Consider the following 26977-nt stretch of genomic DNA (forward strand, 5'->3'; position numbering starts at 1 on the left):
TATTGTAGATGAATGTATTAGCTGTGATACAATATGTGTACATTTACTAATCAAATTGCTAGTAATATACTGTTATTCTTCTAGTATACTAATGCTGATCAGGTGTCTGAGAGAGCACCGTCAGGTTGTTATATTAGTGGACTGTATTTAGAAGGTGCCATCTGGGACCAGGAAAATCAATGTCTTCAGAAGTCTCTTCCTAAAGTTCTCATTGAAGAACTACCAATATTACGGATAATTCCTATTGAAGCACACCGTCTAAAACTTCAAGTAAGTACATTTTTACTTATAAAAGCCTGTCCATAAATTAGTATAGTTTATGTAATTGAACTGATAATGTCATATAGACACTGACAGTAGCACCTGATCTCCAGCTGCTAGTGCTGCAGCTCTGTCCATTTTACAAACATTGATTACTTAAAATAGCTAGTTATACCATTTACTACTGATACTTTAGACAAGTACCGTATTGCCTCGAATTACGGCCGATCTCGTATAAACGCCTGGTCCCGTTTAGTTGATACAATACAGCATCATAACAAAAAATAAACGCCAGGTCTCGAATAAATGCCAAGTCTCAAATAAACGTCTACTGCAGTCATTATTTTTAACAATTCTGGGCGGTGTTATAAACGATGAAGTGAAGAACGTTTTAGAGTTCCTTTTAAGCTTGAATCTGTAAAATATGCTGAGGGAAACATCAAGGAGAGTCCAGCACCAAGGTATGAAGTTGACTCGTGAGTGCTGATCAGGTATACAGGGGAGCCTCTTTATTACGGAAATTTTGGGACCCAGAATTTTTGGCCTTTTTGCTGTAATATAGAGGTTTTCTTCTTTCAGGGATAAAAAATGTATTAACCAGACCTGTGGGAGCCAAAATGTTTGTCCTCATTATGGAGTTTTTTTTCTATTTTGTCCTTAATTCGGGGAGTTTGTTAAGATAGGTTTTACTGTATAAGTGCCAGCCTCGTATAGTCGCTGGTCTCGCTTAGTAGCCGGGGTAAAAAGTTGCTTGAAATAAATAAACGACTGGGCTGTAGTTTGAGACTATACGGTACTATAGTGGCAAATTCTGGTTTCCAAGGAAACTGATTGGTGTGTGTGCACATGTGCATGCTATAGTGACATAGCAACTATTGAGGTAATCAAGTTAGTAAAAGTCATTTATTTTTATTTATATATTATCAAGTATGGCCACTTATTGTTAATTTTATGTTTCAGATCAGAAAGTTAGTGTGGGTGAGTGGCTCATTATTCATTACAATTTACATACACCTGACTGTTTTATTAGTTAGCCGAATGCTTTATTTGACTATCTTGATCTTTTATTAACTGACTCATTGATAAGTGAAAGGGTTAGTCCCTTTTCCTGACATTGGGATTGGCCCATCTAACCTTCTTTTCTCTGTGCCTAGGGATGTAAGCAAGTTAGTTTATATCTTCTATATAATCATTAAACATTGAAATGATGAAATAACAGTGAAAACTTCATGATAATGGCCAAATTTAGGTAGTGATACATACAGTAGCAATGCGGGCAGGCAATCTGAACATAAAATTATCAATAAGCCCAAGTGAGGTTCATTGAAGAGAATTCATATCGTAGCACTACCAACCCTAATAGAGCAGTCAAATGTGCCTTGCTTACAATATTCTTTCTAGCTTGCCCTTGTTCTAATGTAGTTGTGTTTGCGTGTGGATGTTGTGTGTAGATGTTTACAGGAGTGAGGAGCAAGCACACAACTGTCTTGGGGGTGTGCCCAGTTTTAACATTATTTTCCATAATTAATTTATCATAGTAATGTGTGAGTTTTTGCATTTCCTCACATTAGAACACATTCTGGACACCAGTTTACACCACATCAGATCGTCGTAATGCCATGGGAGTTGGTCTTGTGTTTGAAGCAGATCTTGCTACTAAGGAACATATTTCCCACTGGGTGTTACAAGGTGTGTGTCTACTACTGAACACGGACTGAACGACGACAATCACATGTTTAGCTAGTTATTGTTCCCCATTGTATATAGTAATGGATTGTACCACATGTCACATGAATTATATTTTTATGATGATATTAAATGCAATATTCAACTTGATGTCACTAACCATTCAGTGTAGTCTCACGTGGCCAGACCGCTTTTTCTCAGCACGGCGCTTATCGATTTTAATTATAAGTACCTCCGAGCCGGCGCTTATAATTAGAATCGATAAGCACCGTGCGGAGAAAGAGACATTCAGTTCTCTTTTGGCTGTTGGTCACACTCACTGTTTAATGGAAGTCGACAAAGTAGTTCCAAACGTTGAGGTTTGACAGGCATACAGTGCAGCTTCAAAGCATTTACCATACCCGCGGCAGGGCATATCCAATGCACCAGACAAGCACGTGCATTCACACGTGCACTGCAGTTACACGTTTGTCTCCTGATGAAATCATTGCAAGAAACTCCGGTTGCAAAAGAGATTATTTAAAGTGGTACGTAGAGTAGCTGCTCATGGTCATAAACTGTACAAGCAGCCAAAATATCTCCCGAGTGTCTCGTGAAGTTAACAGAAATACTTGCCCGGAGTGCAGGAAAACGGTCGTGCAGAGAAGTGAAGGATTTGTCAAATAATGATTTACAGGACATCACAGTACAGCTGAGTTATTGTCTAAGGTTTGTAATGACGTTGCTATCGAGCCACCTCTTCAATCTCGGTGGAGAAGTAATTACTCTTCAGTCTGCCAACCGACAAGATGATGCCAGAGCCGATATTCACGCTCGTGGATTTTGGGGGCCGCGGCAAAGCGCCTTTTTGACATAAGGGTGCTTCATCCAAATGCACAGAGCTACCGCAATACTTCTATTCCATCTGTATATAGACGTCATGAGCAACAGAAGAAGAGGGAGTATGGTGACCGTGTCCGTGAGGTGGAGTTGGCATCTTTCACTCCTTTAGTTTTTTCAACAACTGGGGGTATGGGCAAGGAAGCGGTCACTTTTTATCACCATTTAGCCGAATTGCTTTCCAAACGTAACACCATGACCTACAGCAGCACTCTTGTGTGGCTTTGTTGTTTGTTGTCCTTTTCTCTTTTAAGATCTGCAACTATGTGCATCCGGGGAAGCCGTTCCATCACTTACAGATCATCTGATGCTTCCCCAGAACTAGGCCTTGTAAGTGGCCCAAGGGACTTTTAATTGTCCCCATTATTGTTGTATCAGTTGTGTCCAGCACACATGCCTTTTGTGCTGGGGGTGGTAGGTGGGAATAAAAAAAAAAATTTTTAATAAAAAAATTTGTGAAATGGCAATAGTTTTATGTGGTGTGTTCTTGTGTAACGCCTGCCATGAGTCCCATAGACCCTTTGCAGGTGAGCTGCTGCCATAGCAACATCCGCCATCTTAGAGTACAACCCGTTTTTGCAACCCTGATGGTGTTGCTTTCTGTAAGAGTAAAACAATACCCAGGAAGTAGAGCTACTTCTTCTGCATTCTATGGCTAAGGTTAAATCTTCGGTCTCTACTATGCTATCAGGGTTGCACAATGGGTTGTACTCCAAGATGGTGGATGTTGCTATGGCAGCAATTCATCTGCAATGGGTCTATAGCGAGAATATCAAGACCACCACGTGCTGAAGTATTGAGAAGAAAGATGTCAATACATCCCAATGCTATATGATGAACATGACGTGGAACTGAATTTCTACTGTGAAAAATGTGAGCAATTGATGTGTCAATACTGTAGAATAAGATATCGTCTTCTGGAATAACACTGAAGAAAATGGCTAACAAGCAGAGAGTAGAATGATGATGGACCAGTAGAGAAGATAATTGATGGACTAGCTAAAGCACACAAGAAGGTCTCCTCCACCAGGGATAAGATTGGATCTCAGGCAGAGTTGGGGGGTAACTAGGTACCTTTGTAACTAAGTTATGTAGCATAATTATTGCTTTTAAAGTGACTAAGTAATGTAACTAGTTATGTACACCCTTTGTAACTAGTAACTTGATAACTGTCCAAAAAGTAACTAAGTTACAATAGGTAAAGAAACAAGAGTCAAACAAGCCAGTATGTTAAACACACAGAGATCTCTATTTGGATTCAATGGATATGGTAGAAACTAAGGAAAAAACAGTACAGTAGTTTCTCCATAAATCAGAGCCATACAAGTACTGAGAATGCTTCTATATAAATGTTTATTTGAGTCCAAATAGAGATCTCTCTGTGTTTAACCATAGATGGGTACGTAGTATATAATATCTATGGTTTAACATGCTGGCTTGTTTGACTCTTGTTTCTTTGCTTTTTTTCAGCAATCTCTATTCCCATGTTTTAATCTTTTACACTAGTTTGTTTACTTTTTATAAATCCATTTACGGATAGCTAACATGATAATAAGAGGTGCTGGTGGTGTTTGATATTACACAGTACTAAACAGTCAGTCATCATAATACAGTAGCTGTATAGTCAGCTAATACTATCAGAGTTAACAAACACCAGTGTATTGTTTCCTTACTATTGAATGTACTTTGTATTATACAGCTTTGACATATCCAACAATAGGCAGTGTACACAACAACATTGTTGCTCTGGTATGAACTTAATATACGACTTCATATGTTCCAGTGGACCTATACTTCTTCCAAATAAACTTCTAAGGCTTCTTTTGTGAGCTTCCTAAGGTAGTGATTAGGTATGTGTTCTATTAGGATTTTGGCAAAAAACAGGTGATCTTTATTATGAACCACTACTGTGGTTCATGATATACACACTATATTAACTAGTGATCATGCTTTAAAAGCCAGAACACTTTTAAATTTTTGCACGATACGTGCCCCTGCCACCACTTTCACAGTTTGTGTACGGTGGGTGCTCTGTTATATCCAAACACCTGTGTATCACAATTGTGTTCAGATGTCCAGATAAGTGAATCGCACTCATTTATCCACTTTGTTCAACCACTCTAATAGAGCATACAATACGGTCACGGTCACCATTTTATGCCACAATAACACACCCACCAGTGGGATGTGCCTTTTGGGGTTCTGACAAGTGTAGGCCCTCTGCGCCTTGTCTTTTCTTTTATCTTCAATCAGGCTGCTTGTGTTCTTCATCCAACAAAACCATATTGAGGCGTTAATTTTCCATATCAACGCTTTCTTTCAGCAGCATATATATCTAGAAGCCACAGAATTATTTCATAGCTGGATTTCAGAAGCACTTCAGTCCTGGTGCTACTATAAGAGGTACACTTGCTAGATATCTGCAACTTCACAATTGGGATCCGGTTTGCGACCACGCCCACCAAATAAAGATCTAGGTGGACTAATAGCGAAAGAGTATGGAGACCCAACGTCTTAACAATTTAGCTATTTACTTAACAATAATCAACTCTTTATTGGTCTATAGTATGTTCACGTTGAGCTGAATCCTCAAAAACATTTAATAACTCATGGATGCAATTACACACGATCTTGAAATTTGGCTCATTTGTAGTATTGCTTGACCCGCTAAAAATGTTTCAAAATCTTTTTGTTCAAATGTTTCACTGCTTGAAGTATCTTAGTTTACTACAGTGGTATATCCCCAGTACATGGAACAGTTAATTGTTTGTTATTTTAGTAGTTTTTCAGTAAACCTGCATTCACTGATGTTTTACTGAGAGTTTAAAACTTAGTAAAATAATTATGTTCCATATACTTAAGTCTACTGACACTTTACTATCAGTATATCTACAGTAAGGCATCTTAACAAATTAGTAAACTAAGAACCTTCAAGCAGTGTTTGCCATAATATTTATGGCCAATCAAAATTTTCACAATACATTTCCTATGGGGAAGCCATATAAGTACAGTGTCCACTGCAGCCCTTTCCCGAACTTGTAATGGAGCCAAACTGTACATGTCTGTTGTTGACACCTTTGCTGTTGCCAATAGTCATCTGGTTCGCTGAAATGTTAACTCTGTTGAGAAAAAGTCTACTTTTAATTTTTAGCTGTTTTTCAGGATTCAGCTCAACGTGAACATACTATAGCTAGCTGCACACCCTTTGGCTGACTCGAGATATACTCTAATACAACAGTCACTCTAATACACCTGTTGCTATCGATGTTCAACGTGGCAATGCTGCATCTGTAATGGCAATGATTCCATCGACACAGGATTGGGCAGAGTTTGCCTCTCTGCCCACAGTTTGAGCATGACTTTTTCTTTTATTTATTGAAATGCTGTATTGTAAACTCGTTGTCATGTTTGTGTGTATGCACTCTAAGCTCTCTAATACAACAGTCATGTATGATAGAACAGTTACTAGTTACATTGTTTTGGTAGATATAGCTAAGAAAAAGAAGCAAGCACACTTAGCTACGATAGTGTTCTAAACGAGACAGGTGCATGCTCCTCAGCAACAGCAAGGTCGACAACCGGAGGCACAAGGGACACTTGGATCTAGAACACGATCCCCTGATACACGTTACTGAAGAGTGCAGCAAGGAGAACCCCAAACTACAGCGAAGCCTGCCCTTAACCACGAATATGGTGAACTCCACTTCTCACTGAGCAAATGGGCAAGATGTTTATAAGTGATGGTATCTGCCTTCCCCATGGAAAATACAAGTGGACTAATACAAGTTACATTGTAGCTAGCTGTGCCACAACAAAAAAAAAACTAAACAAACTAGTATTTTTAAAAATTGCTAATTTAATAATGAAGTAGGGATCTATGCAATAAAAATTAGTGAAACGAGAGATGAATGATGGTGTTACAGCATAGCTCAGTGGGAAAGTCCCTCCATAATTCATCTCTTGTTTCACTAATTTTTATTGCATAGATCCCTACTTCATTATTAAATCAACAATATTTTTAAATACTAGTTTATATTAATATGTGTTCTGTTATGTAAACTGTACTTGGATTAAAACGCACTCATGTAATCAGTGTGTGTGTGCGTGCGTGCGTGCGTGTGTGTGTGCGTGTGTGCGTGCGTGCGAGTATGTGTCTGTATTAATGTACTTTTGACATATGTACAAAGTGCATACTTGTGTACATGACTATGATTGAATTACAGACATTGGCAGAAACTTATGGAATCAACTAAACAGAATTTTTACATGAACCCTGAGACATTCACTCTGGAGAATTTGTTTGCAATGCAGCTACACAACTATGCAGATATCATCTCAGAGATTGTCACATCAGCCAGTAAAGAATTGAGCATTGAAAGAGGCATCAATAAGGTGGTGGAAACATGGCAACAAACTAAGTTTACGATACACAAGTAAGTGTATGCAGAATATATACACATACATAATGCTTTTTTTAATGTTCATATTTCTAGTGTTCATCAAGTTGTCATAGTCAACATCATGCATGTAGCCTATTAATGCAGATGGTTAAACTGGAACAAAAAAAAAATAAAGGATTTTTGTTTGAGGAAATAATAGGGAGTTGAACCTTAGACCTCTCACACACCTTAGACCTCTCATTTACCAAACCAGTACTCATTATTTTACACATATTCACAGAACACCCAAACAAATACACTATACAGTCAAGATTCTGACAACTGATATTTACAGGCTTACATAGAATGTATTGGTGTAATGTCCATTTTAACTTTTATTACTTTTTCCCTCATCATAATTGTGACCGGGCCTGCGAAAATAGGGCTTGTGGGCACATGATTTTTTCCCACTTTTTCGAACTTCAATCACTCGTAACTTTTTATACCATTCTGCTATAGTAATGTAATTTTCAGCTCTTAGTAGCGATGTCCAACAAAAATTTAAACTTCATTGCTAGCACCTCAAACTTATGTCAAAGTATTGTCATGTGCTTGGAGAAATGCAGTAAAAATTTCAGGTCAATATTATATTTGTATGGAAATTTATAGCTATTTAAATGTTAGCCACTGTTGTACTCATTTTACATAGGAAAAATGGCACCGAAATACTGAAAAAACTGATTTTTGGATTTAATGCAAATATTCTGACTTTGGAAAATATTTCATGATATTATGATGCTACAAATAAGAAACAAGCCATAATAACACATTTTCACACTTCTTAACACAGTTTAAAAATAGGGTAATAGAGTCTATACAGTTGTAACTATGAAACAACCTCTAAATCTCCTAAGTCAAAATCCTCATGCAAGTTTAGAGTTAGAACATCTTCTTCACCTTCATATTGTACATTATACCATTCTTCTGTACCTATAACCTTGCTCAAGACTTCACCACAATACCACTTTTCACAACCATTTTCATCTCTCCACTTATGCTTGATCTTCTTACCAACAAGGGACTCTTGCATGTAGCTAGCTCTTTCTTGCACTGACCTTTTGTCACATATCAACTTTGTAAGGTTCTCAACCAGTTTATCAGCAGAATACTGCTTCCCATTTTTAGAAAACAAAAATAAATCTTTATCAAGATAACTTTTCTGGTCCAAAACTTGTTTTCTAAAGTTCAGTTGAGCCTTCAGAGCATTAAGTTTTGCTGTATTAGATCTTTGTTTGGCCACACCTCTAACAATGTCTTCTTTGGTCTGCCACAAACCATAACGGACGATGTCTTCTGTTAACTTTTCTTTTCTTTTCAAGCCTCTTCTGCGGGCAGCATCTAAAGCATGTTGCTTTTCATGAAGTGCTTTGATACGTCCTTCAAGAATATCCTCTCTACGTTGCTTAAAAAGCTTCTTGAACTCTGGGGCCTTTTTTCTGGCTATCTGCAGCAGATGTTCTACTTCTTCTGCTGATTTTGTGTTAAGCCATTTCATAGTTTTATTGCTGGAAAACAAAACCATTGCCTCTAAAGACAATGTAGTAGCATTTGGCTTCTCACGTAGTAAGCGATCAAGTTTGCCAAAATCCCTCTCACTCACTACATTGCTCTTTGAAACTGACACAGTCTCAACAGTAAGCTGAGCACTGGGAGCATAATGTGTGCCACCAGGCAAATGATCTTCTACCAGTCGGGAGAGTAGAGCTGAAAATGAATGGCATAATACCTCTAGCACTTCTTGAGTAACATAATCAAACTCAGTTGGCGTAATCAATTGGTTCCAAATCTCATCTTTCTTTGGCGGATAATCTGTGTACAGCTCAGCATGTCCTTGCAGCAATATACTGGCATCTTGTGACCAGGTATCAAGCTTTCTTATTAAAGTATCAAAGTAAGAATTCATTTCTAGAATGGTCACATCTGAACATTCAACCACACGCCAAAATGGACCAGTTATGATCTTATTAATCAGACCTAATGCACGGCAACCAGCCACAAATTCGGGAACTTGTATGTCACTGAAAACAGCCTTAAGTAATTGGTTAGGGGTTTGCCACACTTCCTTAAAAAAATTAATGACATGCTCGGCAATATAATACAAAGCTCCAGCATCATAAAAAACTATATTGAAACGATTGCCACGGAAAGACACCAAAGGATTCCTGTTTATTCCTTTTGATTTCAAAAAGGAAGTAAATGGCTGGTATACACCACTTTGCTCACTGGCATGCTTACAGAGAGCCTTGCACGCTGTTCTGACAAGACGAATCACACCAGATTCAGACTTCTTGAAGGAATTTGGAAGAGCTGATGCACCGACACATTCTTCAAAGTGTGCTTGTTCCCATTGCAGCAGGGCAGATGATGCGGTATCTGCCATCCCCACAAGCAAATGCAAACCACAAAAGAAATTGTTAAGTGTGCCAATACTCTGTTGCTCATCAGTGTTCATTTCATTCCAGTTATCGATCACACTGGGCAAAATCTCTAAACGATATCCTTCCAACAAGGTATTAAATTTTTTTTCAACAATGTGCCGATCTGACATGGTGTTCTTGATCTTTGATAAAATGGCATTGCCTGACCCTGACTCTGCTACTACTTCCACATCAGATAAAATTTGTTGAAAGGTACTCAATACCTGAGTAGCTGTTCCGCTAAGCATTTCTGCTAACCCTAGGGAGTATGTGCTATGTGATGTGGAGACTTGAAAAGAATAGTAATGCTGGCCAAACTTGGACGTCCCATCACTATGGAGAGTAAGGTTATCTTCTTTTTGCAACTCTTCACTCAGCTGTTGACAAGATAGCCCTTTCATTTCAGCAAACATACGAATAAGAGTGGATTTTTGTGGCAATTCTTTAATTTCAAAAGATGCAATATGCTTAAGAACACACCTGATGATAGGTTCAACATTCTTGACCCCAACATTTAAACTCAGAAGTTCAATGCAGCACTGTCTAACATTGTCTAAGTATTTCATTTGGTGCACTTTTGATTCAAATGTATTACATTGTAGTTCTTGTAGTCTCTCTAGCATGCAATCATATTTATTTTCTGAATCGCACAATGACCTTGTAGCAAGCTCTAATTCTTCATTAAGATCTTTAGTAACCATTTGCAAGTGATCACATTTCTGAGTGATGGAATCGTATTTATTTGTGGCTACCGTTAATTTGTTCTGATAACTTCTAACACGTGTTGTAGCCTGTTGTAAGTTGTGTTGCAATTTCTCCTTATCTTTAACTTGTTCTTTTAATTCATTTATCTTTTCATCTCTGCGTTTTAGTTTCTTATTGGTATTACGCACACTCAATTTGCTCAACTTGGTGGTGAGGTCATCTGTTTTTGATACTTCATGCTCCAATTTATTTTGAACTTTAGACAGCTCACCAGCCAGCTCTTTGTTAACAGTTGTTAACACTTCTAATTCATGGCTATCACTACATGTCTTTGCTTCAGCTAGCACTGTCTGATCAGTGCCAGTCAAAACATTACTGCATGCATGCTCATCGTCTGGCCCAAAGGAGCTGGAGGAGTCCTTGTTGCATGCTGTAATGAATGGCTCACTTGTCAATATAATTATATCATCATTATGGTGGTTTCGTTTTAGTTGTTTGACCTTGTTTTCTATCCTGTATATAGATGATCTAATCACTGATAATGAAGGCAAAGTGGATCTTGAATACAGTGCAATCATCCATGCATGAAAGTGATTCCACGACAAGTTATTACCTTTACGAAACTGGTTCAACTCAAGTACGACTCCTTTGGTAATCTTTTTTTGATCAATAGTTGGCATCAACCCAATTGTATCCAGTACCAGTATCTCTCCACAAAGGCCAAGCTCTTCACACAGAGGTCCAGGACTACTGACATCCATGCTGTAAGAACAACAGCACCCAGTGCATTGATATTGCTATACCAGCAAACTACAAGGGCTATTAAGGCACTGCAATCATTTAGAATTTCACAACACTTTCCTATGGTACTATCTAGCTGATTTCTGATATGAGAAACATAAACCATAGATTACTGACAATCACTACATTGTGCACAGTTATACCATGCATAAAACGACTATATAACACTGCGCGGAGTAAGAACACGCTTTATTCATAGAAAAAATCACATTAACAGATTAAAAACATGATGACAACTACAATACCAGCTGAAACATTCCCATTATATCGTCATGTATACAAAGTAACACCAAAAAACCAGCGTTTTCAGGTGCTATACTAATGTTACCTTAGGTTTTAGCGTTTTACGGCTGCCAAATTCGAGATCAGCGTCGTCAAAAACCTATAGCACGAGTAAACCACTCAAACTCCAGCTGTAATAGTCCGGAAACGATAATCACTACAACATGTCGCAGGTGCCACGACCGTAATACAAATTGTTTCTTATTATTCGAGGCCTAAAATTTCTACAGGAAAATTTTATTTCGTATTTTTGAAATACTATAACTTTTGAAATACAAAACGGAATTACGCGCAGTAAAGTTTGTTAGTTGCAGCGGTCATCAGGGTTTCACTGTGCAGAACAAGAAACCATCCAACAAAACGATATTGAGGCAATGCAAGATTGAATCTTCAGCGTGCTGATATTACGAGGTTGGACATCGCTACTCTTAGTAAGTATTTAATTAGCTTTATGGTATAAGTTACAAAATTCAATTACTCTGTTTCAGTACTGAGATGTGACCTGTAGAGTGACGGGATGTAGTTTGTGCCCACATGCCCTATTTTCGCAGGCCCAGTCACATATATAGATACATGAAGGGTACACAAGAGAGAGGTGTCATCCTGGGTTCAGTGGATGAGATAATGATCACACTTGATGATAATACAATGAACCTTCAGAGCATGTCAACATCACATTTTGTAGGACCATTTGTTGATAAGGTTCAGAAGTGGGAGAAGTCATTATCCCACATCAGTGAAGTGGTGGAAGTGAGTATATGAGACAGCCAATACATACAGTGTGTGTGATACAAGTTATTGTAGGTGTGGATGGTAGTACAGAGGAAGTGGATGTACCTTGAGAGTATCTTCATTGGTGGTGACATCAGAGCACAACTACCTGAGGAGGCTAAGAAGTTTGACAATATTGATAAGACCTTCAAAAAAGGTACAAATGCAAATCACGTAACATTTTATACCATGTGCCAATAGATCATGTCTGATACTGCTAAGAACCCAAGAGTATTAGAGGCATGTCACAGTGCTAACAGGCTGCAGGACATACAGATGTTATGTACTGGTCTGGAGAAATGTCAGAAAAGCTTGAATGATTATCTAGACTCCAAGAGAAATGCTTTTCCACGCTTCTTCTTCATCTCTGATGATGAACTGTTATCTATCCTTGGTAGCCATGAGTGTACTTGTGTACAGGAGCACATGATAAAGGTAACCTTGAGAAATTGTGTATGTAGATCTGTACACAGGAACTTTTTTTAGATGTTTGACAACATCTCAAAGTTGAAGTTTGGTCAGGGTCACACAGGAGAGCCCCTAGCACAAGCCATGATATCCAGTGAAGGAGAAGAGATGCAGTTTCGTAGTGCTGTTGCTGCGGAGGGTAGAGTAGAGGACTGGATGACTGCAGTACTGAATGAAATGAGAAGGACAAATCGTCTGATCACTAAAGAATCTATTTTCCGCTACTATGAAAAGGGTGCATCCCGGTGAGTACCATCAATTCTAAATGTAGTCTATTTCTTGCATCTATTAAACTAGTATATTTAAAAATTTAAAAATGAAGTAGGGATCCAAGCGATAAAAAGTAGTGAAACAAGAGATCGAATGATGGTATTACAGCATAGTTTTGTGAGAAAATCCCATGTTATAACAATATTTTGTTCATTGCCAAAGTAGGGATTTTCCCACTGAGCTATCCTGTAATACCATATTCATATCCTGTTTCACTACTTTTTATTGCTTGGATCCTTATTTCATTTTAAAAATATACTAGTTTGTTTAGTTTTTTTGTTGCAGCATGTGTGACTGTTCTATTAGGGTGACTGCTGCATAAGAGTATCTCGAGTCAGCGTCCCGCCTACCAAGTGAAGGTGTGGTCTCCCATTCCATTGTTCTTCTAAATTGTTAAATGGGTGTGGTTTCAAAAGTTACAGGTATTTACCAGGTTTCCAGTACCTTTTACAGTAGCGTAAGTGCTTTAAATATTTTTGTGGCATCTAAGTATGCTGCACAAGGAAGGTGTTGGTATGGAAAATTAACACCTTGATACATGAAGAAGACGACAACCAGGTTGATTGAAGATAAAAGGAAAGACAAGGCACAGAGGGCACACACTTGTCGGAACCCCAAAAGGCACATGCCACTGGTGAGTTGTTATTTTACATAAAATGTTGGCCGTACACTGCTTCATTTGGCATCCAGGCAGGCAGGGTACAGTAATACTGTATAAGTAGGGATCATCCCTAAAATGATGTGCGCCACTTACAATATTGCCTTTAAAAAATCATTCAAGAGACATCTTATGCAATGAAAATCACCTTTACAGATTAATATTAGTCCATCAAGCACCAAACGCAGCATTAAAAACAAGAAAGCAATTACAGAGATGACCTAATATAGAATTTCAAATTGCCTGAACTCAAATTTTCATCTGTGTTTGATTAACAATTATTTTTGTGTATCATTAAGTATATGTTCCTTTACTCCTAAAGCACACACAGTTCTATTGTGCAGTGTTATTTGTATGGTATAGGGTGGAGTGGATGTACTGGTTCCAAGGTATGGTGATATTAGCTGCTAACCAGGTCTGGTGGACATGGGAAGTTGAAGACACCTTCATGAAAGTAAAGAGGGGAGATAAGATGGGACTAAAGAACTATTCTAAGAAACTTCACACTCAAATTGGAGAAGTTGTTGTCAAGGTAGATATAAATGCAATACAGTGGAACCTCTCTATTACGGACATTTTGGGACCCAGAATTTTTGGCCACTTTTTGCTGTAATATAGAGGTCTTCCTCTTTATCAAAGGTAAAAAATGTATTAACCAGACCTGTTGGGACCAAAATTTTTGTCCTTACTATGGAGGTTTTTTCTACTGTGTCCTTAATTTGGGGAGTTTAAGAGAGGTTCAACTGTATATGCATAAATGATATAAAATTTGTCTGAGCATTCAATTGTTTTGTCACATGTGTGTGTGTATTACAGGTTCGGTCTCAGCTAAGCAAGAATGACAGAAAGAAGTTCAACAGTTTACTGATCATCGATGTACATAACAGAGACATTGTGGACAGATTTGTGAGGGACAGGTAACTTTGTATGTTTTGTGTTTGGCAAGGTCAATGTTTTGAAGCAAAGGTTGTTGTACTCTAATAATGTATCTAACAATCTTTTGTACATATTTTGATTGTTTTATACAGCATTATGGATGCAAGAGAGTTTGAGTGGGAGAGTCAGTTGAGGTTCTACTGGCAGTTGGAGCCAGATGAGCTGACAATCCAACAATGTACTGGATCATTTGGTTATGGATATGAGTATATGGGACTGAACGGAAGACTAGTTATTACACTACTGACTGACCGTATTCATCTCACCTTAACACAGGTATAATTTGTTATAACTGTCCATGTTATGTATGTGAATACTGTAACTGTGATGTGTATGGTAGGCACTTTCCATGCATCCAGCAGGACCTGCTGGTACTGGCAAGACAGAAACTACCAAAGATTTGGCTAAAGCTCTTGGTCTACTGTGTGTTGTGACCAACTGTGGGGAGGGTATGGACTACAAGGTGCGATGTTTGAATTTTCTGTGCACACAAGTCACCACACACATATACTTACCTAAATTCTTTTTTAAAATGTTGATTTGAATTTAGAAGACTGATTTGAATGTTAGGAAACTGATTTGAATGTTAGGAAACTGATTTAACATATGTACATGTGTCTGTGTTTATGTAGGCTGTAGGGAAGATATTCTCTGGTTTGGCTCAATGTGGTGCATGGGGATGTTTTGATGAGTTCAACCGAATTGATATTTCAGTATTGTCAGTTATATCCACTCAAATCAAAATCATCCAAAATGCACTCATCAACAACCTCAAGAAGTTTCAAGTAAGTCTTGAACAATTGGTCCTCATTTATCTGAATACCATTGTTCCTAGAGTTACACAAATTATTCAGATAAGTGAATTTGCTAGAGAGTTTCATTCAAGTTCTCTAATAGAACATATGTTACTGTAATAGAGTGTACGCTAGTGACAAAATACTCAACAGTTACTTATGACATTCGAATAATTAAGGTGTGAGGTTGGATAATCAGGGATGCACTGTACTGCATTATCTATACCAAAACAGCCGAATTGTGAAAAAAGGGTACAGCCCCAAAGAGGCCAGGGTAAAAGGTTGTGGAATCAAACATGGTGGCCAAGAAATGACTGCAATGATGATGATCATTGAAATGACTGACATTAGCATCATTGCAACCATGTCTTGGCCACCACCTTCATAGCTGAATGCTCTAATAGGGTGGCTGCAGTATTAGAGTATCTCGATAACACACTTGCTATATGTGACTGTCTCTGGGAAAACCAGTCTTATTGCCCATTTAAAAGTATCGAGAAACGTCGGTATTAAATATTCAGTGTGCTGTAGCTGGCCAATGGTGGTAGCTACGCATACCAAATTTTCACACGTTTTGCAACAATTTCTTATCTTCCTGATCAGTGATCACCCAGTGAAAAAGTAGTCAACAGCTAAGTTTCCTGCCATTTTAGATAGTTTTTAAACCGAGGTTGTCTGTATCAGGCGAGCTCCAGAAGGGTGGGAGGTGGGGCCCTGGAAGGCGGGCAAGATGGTGTTCAAAAATTGAAAAGAAACGTGTTGGGATGAATTAGGCCAAGTTATGGGCCATTCAGGGCTCAGAACTGGCTAAAATGAAAGGAAATTTACAGCACAGGTCATTGTCCAACACCACGGAGCTGTACAGCCACACACAGCCATCTCCTGGTTGGCCAGGGTTCCATCAAGACCCCAGACCACTCGTACGGCTCACCACTGTGCTCTAAAACAGCAGCTAGCAAAAGCAGACCACTTTACTGTGGTTGACTGTGATGGTGAAACTTGATAGTGCATTCATTAAGCTTTGTTTTTGTGTGAAAAATCAAACTTCCTGTCTTGGGTGATAAGAACGGTTTTCATAGATCCAGTCACATATGTAGTTGGTTTCACTATTGTTTTTAAATCAGATTCTTCTATACCACTAAAAAACTGACTACTCTTCCTATATACCAGTTTTGGTTCATTCTGCTAAGCAGTTTGCCTGCGAGGCATAGGCATGGTAAGTTGTAATTTTGTTAGTAGCAGAACTCAATCATGTGATTGTTACACACTGTTGATTTTCATACTGTATCTTCATGGTGTTTAGCTCAATTTCTTCCAAATCACAAAAGGTTTAAGTTTGATCGTTAAGGTTACGGTATATTTTAAAATGCGTGGGCAGAACAAATTACAGAACCTGCTCTAAACCAAGCAAGGGATAAATAATTTCACCAACTGTGTTGTGGAAGTAATACTATTTGTACTTGTATGTTTTTACTGCTGAATAACAACTGTTCTTGGGTGTGTGGTCCAGGATAGAGCGATGTTTTACAAAAACGCGCTGCCAAAAAACCAGACTAACATGCAGATTACTGAACCCCTATAATTTTGACACAAGTAACTATATCTAGGTCCTGTGGAAGCAATATTTTAAATTACTGTTTGTGAAGACATTTTATTGAACTTTTAGTAGTTTTTTTCTAGTAAAACAAGCTCTTTGATAGCTTGTATCTCTGTCACTGGGAAGAAATATGCCAAAAACACTTCCACAGGACCTAATAAATTTAATGTACAGTATCACCATGTCCCAGAATTGCCCATAGAGCCTACAGCTTTTGCTGCATTTGGCTGCACAAAAAACAAGCTGGGCTGAGCGATGTATGGGCTGGTTTACCTGTCTTGCTACAACAACTTGTAGTGTTCCACCTGCCTCAAACTATACTGTAGCAACATAAAAACATTAAATATGAAGGGCTTTGTGTTCGCTTTAAACCTTTCACGCTGCTAGACTCAGTATACTGGTTTTATGGCCTTCTCAAAAAGTATTGGTAGGCATTCAAAAATTTGAATGATTCCCCGTGACTATACCGTAACCTTAACCTATCTACGTATGTATTGATTTTCAGCTTCTTACCATAAGCAGTTTACCTTGTAGGCATGACAACATTTTCAAGTTATTTTTTGTGAATAGTTGTTAATAACTCTGTGACTGTGTATCATATTTAAACCAAACTTGGTACCAAGTTTTGACTTTAAGCTCCACCCCTATATATGTGTGCCAAATTTCAAGACAATTGGATAACATCTTGGCGGCTTTGTAAGTGTGCAAAAGAAGGAAAAATTTAACTGATATTTGAAAGTTCGAATCTCGGGAACACCTGTGGTGATTATGCTCAAACTTGGTACGTGAAATATTGAAGATGGAGGGCATTTTTATAGCAAAATTTGTCTCGTTTCATAAAGGCAGCACGGAGCCATGTATGTGTGAAAATTTCATTTTTGTTCTTCCTGTCAATGACCCACTGGTGTGGCGCACCAGTTTCTTGAGCGGCATGACCCACTACCGTGTGTCTTGATATTCAAAATTCACAGAAGGGCCTTTGTATGTTTCTGTCGTATTCTATTAGTTTGAAGGTGTTGAGATAGCCATGGACAACAGGATGGGTATCTTCATCACGATGAACCCCGGTTATGCTGGTCGTACTGAACTACCAGAGAGTGTGAAGGCATTGTTTAGACCAGTAGTTGTGATTGTACCTGACCTGATGCAGATCTGTGAGATCATGTTGTTTTCTGAAGGATTCCTCATGGCCAAGGTACATAAGGACATGTTTTTATTTATAGTGTATGGTGGTAATTGCATGCATATACATAATTACTACATACACAGACACACATGTTAATGCATATACATGAAGTGTCTATAATCTCAATAGGTTCTAGCTAAGAAGATGACAGTGCTATACAGTTTAGCTAAAGGACAACTCAGCAGACAATACCATTATGACTTTGGATTACGTGCACTAAAGGCTGTACTCGTGATGGCTGGAGAGCTTAAGAGAGGATCATCTGATCTACAAGAGGTGAATTATAATGAATCCTATTCCTTGTTTGCTCACACATATATGCTTGTCCATACATATATGTGTGAGTACATATCAAATGTTTGGTGTGCAAATTTAGCTACGTACATTTAATTATAGGATGTGGTGCTAATGAGAGCCCTACGTGATATGAATTTACCCAAGTTTGTGTTTGAAGATGTTCCACTGTTCTTGGGGCTGATCTCTGATTTGTTTCCTGGACTGGACTGTCCAAGAGTGAGATATCCTAACTTCAATGATGCTGTAGAACAAGCACTGGTGGACAATAAATACATCCTACTACCACAGCAGATAGAAATTGATGCACATTCATATTTGTGTAGTTTATTCTCAGTTATGTATCTTAATCTGAAATGTGTTCTATACTTAATTTGAATGTTCCACTCTCTGTACCAGTCAGTGTAGTGAGTGTACTATACGTCATATAGTCCTATTCAGTTTTCGATTTTATTTATGCAATCAAACAAAAATAATAGTACAATAGCTGACTTGGTTACATTCCACATTTATTCTGTTGTATACAGGTGGATAAGGTGGTTCAGTTGTATGAGACAATGTTAACACGTCACACTGTGATGGTCGTGGGTCCTACCGGTGGTGGAAAATCAGTTGTCATACACACCTTGTGCAGGGCACAAACCAAGTAAGTTTTAGTCAACACATGTATTTACAACTACTTTGTTTATCACCTTAGGTTGGGATTGGTCACAAAGTTGAATATTCTCAATCCTAAGGCTTGTTCTGTGATAGAACTGTATGGTATTCTGGACTATTATCAAACATCTTCAGAGAAGTGAACAAACCAACAGACAAGAATGAGAGAAGGTATATTTTGTTTGATGGTGATGTGGATGCCTTGTGGGTGGAGAACATGAATTCTGTCATGGACGACAACAAACTCCTTACTCTAGCCAATGGTGAACGTATCAGACTACAGAAGCACTGTGCCCTACTAGTGGAGGTACATGCAAGATCTGTATAATTAGGAATGCATGATATGCTCATGTAGGTAGTTAGTAATACATATATATTGATACAATTAATTGAGTATCACAATACGTTACTTCACCTAAACAATATCAATATATACTCTAATAGAACAGTCAGTGAGTGCTCTAGTAGAGCATAAATACTATAATAGGTAATACAGTGATCTCTTTCTACTAATGTACTCTTAGCTGTTTATTCTTTAAAAATTTAAGCATCAAAAAGGATATTGCACAACTCACACAACATTGAGTGAATTCATCATAGTGGTTAGCTAAAATGGTAGTACCAGTCATAACTAGCCATGACCACTTCATTATAGTATTGCAATACAGTATCGTATCAGTTTATTGATGGTAATACGTGATACACAAAATGCACTGTATTGCAGAACCCTAGTTAACATCCTATGTCAGCTTGGCCCCGATGCACTTCCATCCAAAACATATGCAAGAATATTATTGTGGAATATAGCAAACTTCTGTATGAGCAAACATTGGCAAATACATATAGGAGAGTGTGAATGGAGTACTTGGCAAGCCTGCAAATAACCATAGATAGCGATCCTTATACACACTCCTTAAGTTTGTCAATATAGCACAATGTTATTGTACCCACGGATATTAGTAAAGCACAAAGGAGTATCAACCGTAGCATGGTACGCAATATATGTAATATATTAACCATGGCTACAAGGCGTATTGCACTTATATACACCCCGACTCCGAAGTCAGAGGAAGTTTACTGTTGATAAATACCGAGGCAAAGCTGAGGTGTTTATCAACAGTAAACTTCCAATGACTGAGGAGGAGGGGTGTATATAAGTGCAATACACTGAAGTGAGCCGTGGTTCATATGTGTTTCTAAATTAATCCGCACTACATTACTTACTAACAACCCATATGCACACAACCCAACTTCAAGTATGTACATACACTTAATTCGCCATAGTTTGGCATGGTAGACACACTGGTAGAGTTCCTCTCGCAATTCAGCTTGCTCACAATGAAGAATCGAATTGATTGTGGGACTTAGTAAACATATTTCCGTATATCCCCAGGACTTGTCTGTTCATATCAACAAACGTAGGAGCAACATTACTTGCTGCCACCCATCATCAAAGTCGCGAGGTATGGTTATAAAATGAATTCAGTGGTTGGACTCTTACTGGCTGAGGTGATTGATCGCCTAGCGCGACAAAGGCTATTAGCCTGAGTCATCTGGGTGATCGGTCATGCTAGCGTGGGCGTCGCTCGCCCACCCACGTCGGGATATCAGCCCGTAATCGTGACACAGTAATGTGTCACTTAATGTGTCACTTACTGTGTCACGTGACTTCCCAGGTGAGTATATACGTATATACTCACCTCAGGTAGGTATATACTCACCTGTGGGTTTGGGGTGTATATGCCCTATATGCAACCAGCTGCGCCTTTGAAGTTTCACGTGATCATAGTATATATATATTGTCCGTACTTTTGGTAAAAGCATACAGGCTTGCTTCATGCCATTTATATGCACATGTATATTGGCTGCAGCGTGCAAGTATGCATGCAATTCCTACAACCATTTGCAGGCTTGAATATCTGTAACTCAATGTTTATAACCATTGCAGGCTTGCTACATCGCTGCCTTTTGGCTCCAGTTGCAAGTTCACTCAAAAAGCAGCTGCCGTTGAGTTGCAGGCATGTACTATGCAGCGCAACTACATGTGCAGCAGGAATTACTATATCCGAAACACATGCACTATTATCCGTACAGATGTTGATGAGTGAACTTGCAACTGGAGCCAAAAGACAGTGATGTAGCAGGCCTGCAATGGCTATAGACATTGAGTTGCAGGTATGCAGCCGCTAACTGGATGCGCATGGAAATGTAGTGTTTTTATATATTTGAAGGTTGTATGTAATAGTTATACCATGGCTGCGAGGGATTTTGCTGATATATACACCCAAAGCGCGAGGGCCGCAGGCCCAAGGGCTGCGGGTGTATATGTCAGCAAAATCCCAAGCAGCCATGGTACAAGTGATATATATTACTTGGGGCGCACTCATCTAATAGGTGAAAGAACTAATGAGAACTCATCCCATTTATTTTATACAGTAGCATCTGAAGATCGATTGTGGTTTTAATAGCGTGGGCTAATAGCCGTTAAAACGTCATTAATACGTTACTATGCTTCAACATGCAATGTTAGAAAACTTGCGATTGTGGGATGGAGTTTATATTGTTATCATTTTTGTACTAAGTTAAGCCAACTAACTTCGCTATTGGGACAGTAAGTTATTATATTAAGTTAAGTACTTAGAACTGTAAGTTACTAACCTATTTCAACGTAGCAGTAGTAGCTTTGCTGTTCCATGGTCTGTTCCATGGTCTGTTCAAAGGCTGATACGCGGTGGGTAGAAATACGCATCCACAATCGCCCAAACAATTATCTTGTGCCTTCATTATCCTTTAGTAACAACCAACTACTCTATCTTAGCCTATGTACTAAGCTTAGCAACCTCTACAAAACCGAGTCCCACAATACAAAGCTCTATGTCGCTCAATATAACGAGTCAAAGCGCATCGATCCTTTGAACTGGCTGGGTATCAAAGTCATTGGCAAACCGCTTTCCCATGATATTGCCCGGGCAATATCTTGATATTGCCCGGGAAATATGCGAGTTAAACACCGAGCGGCGCCTTTGAACGCCCACGCTAAAGTGGTATATATATATATATACCACACCTGTGGTTGAGATCAAAAGCGCCGCGCTGTGGTATATAACTGATATACCACAGCAAACTGTGGTATATAACTGATATACCACGCTTTGTGGCTATGCTTACCATATATGGTGTAACTTCACACATTCCATGAAATCCTTATCTAAACGGTAAACAAGTCTCTAATAACAAGCACCTAAATCAACCAACAATTATTCACCTAAGGAACTGGAACAAGTTTTGATGAACTCTTGTCTCCTTCATGGATAACTCACTAATTGCGACTATGTGGGCGTGGCACCGTTAAAAGTGTAAACGTCTGATCCATCAAGAATTTCTATTGATTTCCATCTCCAGGAGGTGCTGTTTCACTATAACTTACTATCTATAATCGTTTTCATCTACTAGGCTGTAGAATATAACAGTTATAACACGATTACTCGGGATATGATTAAATATACGCACTCTCACTTGAGCACGCGTTCTCGTGAATCGTGCATATATTTTAGTCATATCCCTCGTAAGCGTGTTATAACTATAATATATATATGGCAATATATATTTATATAGCAATAGCCTATATATATAGCAATAGCCCTGTGCATAAAAACATCACTAGAGGCATAAAGGAAAGTACAACTGGAGCCCAGAGAAACATGTGTAGTAAGCTTGAAAACAGTCACAGATCGCAGTATGCACCTATATGTAATAGCTGATGTGTAGCCGCATGAATAAGCATGCAACTGGAGGCTAACAGCAAGTCTACAAAAATCTATAGCCTTTGAGCAACGACGTATGTGCACCAATACACATGTGGATCACACATATGTAGCGGTTTTTGTATATTGGCTTGTTAACAATACAGACACTACACGACACAACACCCGAATTCCAGCTCTCAGCGAGGCTCAACGCCCGCCCAAATCTTATTATTATATCACGTGTACAACATCAAATAGACGCACACAGTTAATATTAGATATACAGTTTAATGTATTATCACACATATATTCAAAGTTTTTTGAATATAGCAAACCACCGTGCATGTAAAAAAAATTGGCAAATGCATAGAGAGTGCAGCATGGCAAGCTGTGCAAACAACCATAGACAACGACACTTATATACAGCAAGTAACAATACAAACTGGAGGCAGACAGCAAGTTTGCGAATAACTTCAGGTATAATTCCAAATGCATATAGCCCCAGCAATTCAGCTACACCTAATGTGAAATGCACAAGCACACATGCAGTGGCAAATGGTACATCAAATATGTTTGTGGATACAGCAAAGACTTAGTTTGGCAACAACATTAAGTTGCAGGCTACTATGCATGACTACACGCGAGACAGTGAAATTGTTTGTGAATAACTGTGAGGCGGATATCGGTAAGGATACCAAGGAGTGTACAACTGGAATCTGAGAGTGTACAGAGTATGTAAATAACCATAGACTTTGGTTACCCATGATTCGTGCAGCAACTAATAATGAATCAATCATTGCAGGCAATTATCTGCCAATATAACAAGCAAGTATGGTTGCAGATGATGCACAGAGTCATATATACAAGCACATAGAGGTAACACATACAAAAAGCAGAAAAATCTCTGGTACATATGCATCAACAAAAATCATGCATATATCTGCATGCATGGTAGCCAATCTCACAGACACTCTTAAAAAAATAAAGGCAATTATTGACATGCATGCATGTATGGGCCAACACCACATCTTCTGTTTCAATAGTAAAGTGTATAATGAATCATGCAGCAGCACTCGATCTCTCTGTCTATACAAAATTAGTAATAGTATTGCTTATTAAAACAGTTGCTCTCTCTTATCGACTTAATCATACAGTATGATAGTACTGTATATTAGGGATCATGTAGGTTTGGACTTTTTTGGCCAAAAATATCATCCTAAAACCAGCCTCACAATACCTTCATAGCACCTTAGCAGTATTGGTTACAAGCCCAAAAGTGCCTTCAGTATGACCTGAAGCACTTCCAAAAAGTTGCTAAGAAGTTAAAAAAAATATATTTAGTGAATTTCTCTACTGACTGACTGACTCACTGCCTGATGCCTTCATACAAGCATAACTCGATAATTGTTAAGGCTACGGGCATGATTTTTTCACTGTGAAGACGTTGCCTCAGCCTGACAGGTGCCTTTTGGCATACCGCAGTACATACAGTGCATGCTTCATGTACTTACCTGTGTCCTCCTTTGTGTCCCACTTACTTTGCTGATAGTGCAAGGTGTTAATTCGCGGTAGCACCACATGATGGCTACCTTGTTTGATGGTGGTCGTCTAAGTTTTCTGTTGTGACTGCAGAGGTCCTTCTCCTAGTGCTCTTTGTTTGTGTAACAGGCTGAAAATAAAGTGTAATAGCCACTTCACTATTTCAGCAATTGATAGCTGGGGCACACATTCAGATGGAAACAATAAGCCTGGTGCAATCAGTTCTTTTCATTCTAATCCGGTATGTGTGGGTTCACCAGTCAAAAATTTTACAAAAAGTAAACAAACAAGTATAAGGAAGAATTAAGAATTTTAAGTCCGATTAGGGTTCATAGAAATAAAAAGTAGTGAAACAAGGGAGGTCACCCTCACTTGAAGATATACTAGTGGAAATTAATCCCTATACCCACATTAGGGATTAAATATCCACTAATATATCTTCAGGTGTAGGGGACCTCCCTTGTTTCACTACTTTTATTTCTATGATCTTTAAAACTCTTAATTATTATTTTTCCCTTTATTTGTATTTAAACACCAGCATCAAGAAGTGCCTAACAAATGCAATTAAATATTGGGGGTGGCTGACAAACTTGCCTGGACAAGCGACACACTGTAATCATGTTAAACTTATTAGAAAACATACGTATAAGCGCTGAGCTATAATGAAGTAAGCCAGGACGGCCTTTGGTCCTATCGTGACTGCACAATCAGTTGCCAACAGATTTTTAAAATCTAAATAATGTCCTTCGTCCAACATGGCATACAAGGAACAAGCTAACCGGTTATAATAAGTCATCAGTAATGAATAGTCCATCCCTTTCCTGACCAATTCTGATGCTACTGAAACTATGGCCACAAAAGGATTTCTTATCCATGGTATCTACTGGAGGGGTCTTTGCAGATGTTTTGGCATGTTTGCGGTGGATTCAATTTCTGTGACAGGATTTAGTTCAAGTAATTCTAACTATTACCACGAGCAACGATCATCTGATCAATGTGTACATGTGCAATGGTATTGAATATTATTGGTTGTGGGTTCTATTTTGTTTAATCCTAACCATACACAGGCTTTCTTGTCTGTACCTTACTTACAGTGGTAAATTGTGTTTAGTAATGTTACTACACATGTGATGATATACACAAATGTACCTATACAGGTTTCAGACTTACAGTATGCTTCACCAGCTACTGTGTCACGTTGTGGTATGGTGTATGTGGACCCCAAGAACCTTGGCTATGCTCCGTTCTGGGAGAAATGGGTGAACAGTATTCCTAATGAGAATGACAGTAAAGAATTGATGAAGTTATATGAGAAATATGTACCACAATGTATCTCAATGGTACTGGAGGGTATTGTGGAAGGTCGACAAGGATATAAACTGAAAACCATTGTGCCACTAACTAATCTGAACATGGTAGGTTGAATATACACATAATTGGGACAGGTAATGTATGACAAAATTACTTTCTCTTCCAGGTGACCCAATTAACAGTTATGTTAGGTGCATTACTCCCTCTTCCCACTGTGGAGCTAGGAGGAAAGGAAGGAGATGGACCAAGCATGGGAATTGGCTCAGAAGTTTTAGAGACTATTTTCATTCAGTGTATAATCTGGTCAATAGGAGCGGGCTTGTTAGAAGAAGGACGAGTCAAGTTTGATGCATACGTAAAAAAACTAGCAGGTCTTACACAGAACAATGGAGAAGGAGCTTGTGCCAAGCAGGGTGAAATCCCAATCAATTTACCAACACTCTATGAGTACATGTTTGATCAACAACAAATGCTGTGGGTACCTTGGGCTGATAAGGTGCCCGACTATGTACACAAGCCAGGAATGAAGTTTAATGAGATCCTTGTACCCACTGTGGATACTGTGAGAAATACTTGGTTGTTACAGCTGATGGTACGAGTGCGGAGACCTGTGGTGTTGGTAGGAGAGACTGGTACCTCCAAAACTGCCACCACACAAAACTTCCTACGAGAACTAGATCCAGAATCCTATGTATGTTCATTTTATGTTTTAGTGTGTTTTAATATATGCTGCAAGAAAACTGTTCATATGAACATGTTCTCACTTTATACTAGATTGTACCCCACCGTTTTTGAGCATATAATTGTAGATACGTGATTAAGATATTTGAACTATAGAAAACAATATTATTTATTACAACATCACTAACAAATATACTTACTTTTATTTGTCAAACTGTAGTTGTTACTGAACATCAACTTCTCCTCAAGAGCTACTTCAATGGATGTACAACGTAACATTGAGGCTAATGTTGAGAAGAGAACAAAGGACACTTATGGACCACCTCCAGGAAAGAGGCTACTCATATTCATTGATGACATGAACATGCCACAAGTGGGAACTACTAATGTATATAAGTCGTATTATTGTATTGCTTGCTTTAGGTTGATGTGTATGGCACACAACAGCCAATAGCATTGCTGAAATTATTGTTAGAGAGAGGAGGAATGTATGATAGAGGTAAAGACCTCAACTGGAAAGCATACAAAGATATTGGCTTCTTAGCAGCTATGGGGAAAGTATGTTACACCATGTACTTCATAAATGTTGGAATGAACTG

General features: G+C 38.5%; 2 protein-coding genes, 1 long non-coding RNA gene and 1 pseudogene across 3 annotated transcripts in view; 3 read left to right on the plus strand and 1 right to left on the minus strand.

Annotated features, from left to right (window-relative positions):
* Window positions 1-2097, plus strand: part of LOC136245546 (dynein axonemal heavy chain 10-like) — a 65882-nt gene extending 63785 nt beyond the window's left edge. Inside the window, exons 69-70 of the mRNA XM_066037066.1 lie at window positions 85-270; window positions 1833-2097. Of these exons, the coding sequence (XP_065893138.1) occupies window positions 85-270; window positions 1833-1979 (333 nt within the window). The 3' untranslated portion in view covers window positions 1980-2097. The remainder of the gene's footprint in view (window positions 1-84; window positions 271-1832) is intronic.
* A 115-nt stretch (window positions 2098-2212) lies between these two features.
* On the plus strand, window positions 2213-7189 carry LOC136245554 (uncharacterized). The gene is made up of 3 exons (XR_010695928.1): window positions 2213-3156; window positions 3728-3896; window positions 7050-7189. It is a non-coding gene; the product is annotated as an uncharacterized lncRNA (long non-coding RNA).
* Window positions 7190-7925: 736 nt separating this feature from the next.
* Window positions 7926-11656, minus strand: LOC136245547 (uncharacterized). The gene is made up of 2 exons (XM_066037067.1): window positions 11517-11656; window positions 7926-11149 (listed from the first exon to the last, which is right to left on the minus strand). The coding sequence occupies exon 2, from the start codon at window positions 11146-11148 to the stop codon at window positions 8092-8094; it is 3057 nt and encodes a 1018-aa protein (XP_065893139.1). The 5' UTR covers window position 11149; window positions 11517-11656; the 3' UTR covers window positions 7926-8091.
* A 774-nt stretch (window positions 11657-12430) lies between these two features.
* The window catches only part of LOC136245553 (dynein axonemal heavy chain 10-like), a 34512-nt pseudogene continuing 19965 nt past the window's right edge, over window positions 12431-26977 (plus strand).

Source organism: Dysidea avara, chromosome 15, assembly GCF_963678975.1.
Source record: "Dysidea avara chromosome 15, odDysAvar1.4, whole genome shotgun sequence".
Classification (NCBI taxonomy): Eukaryota; Metazoa; Porifera; class Demospongiae; order Dictyoceratida; family Dysideidae; genus Dysidea; species Dysidea avara.

Coding starts and splice junctions, on each gene's coding strand:
- LOC136245547 (XM_066037067.1), bottom strand. CDS start 11,148: ATGGATGTCAGTAGTCCTGGACCTCTGTGTGAAGAGCTTGGCCTTTGT.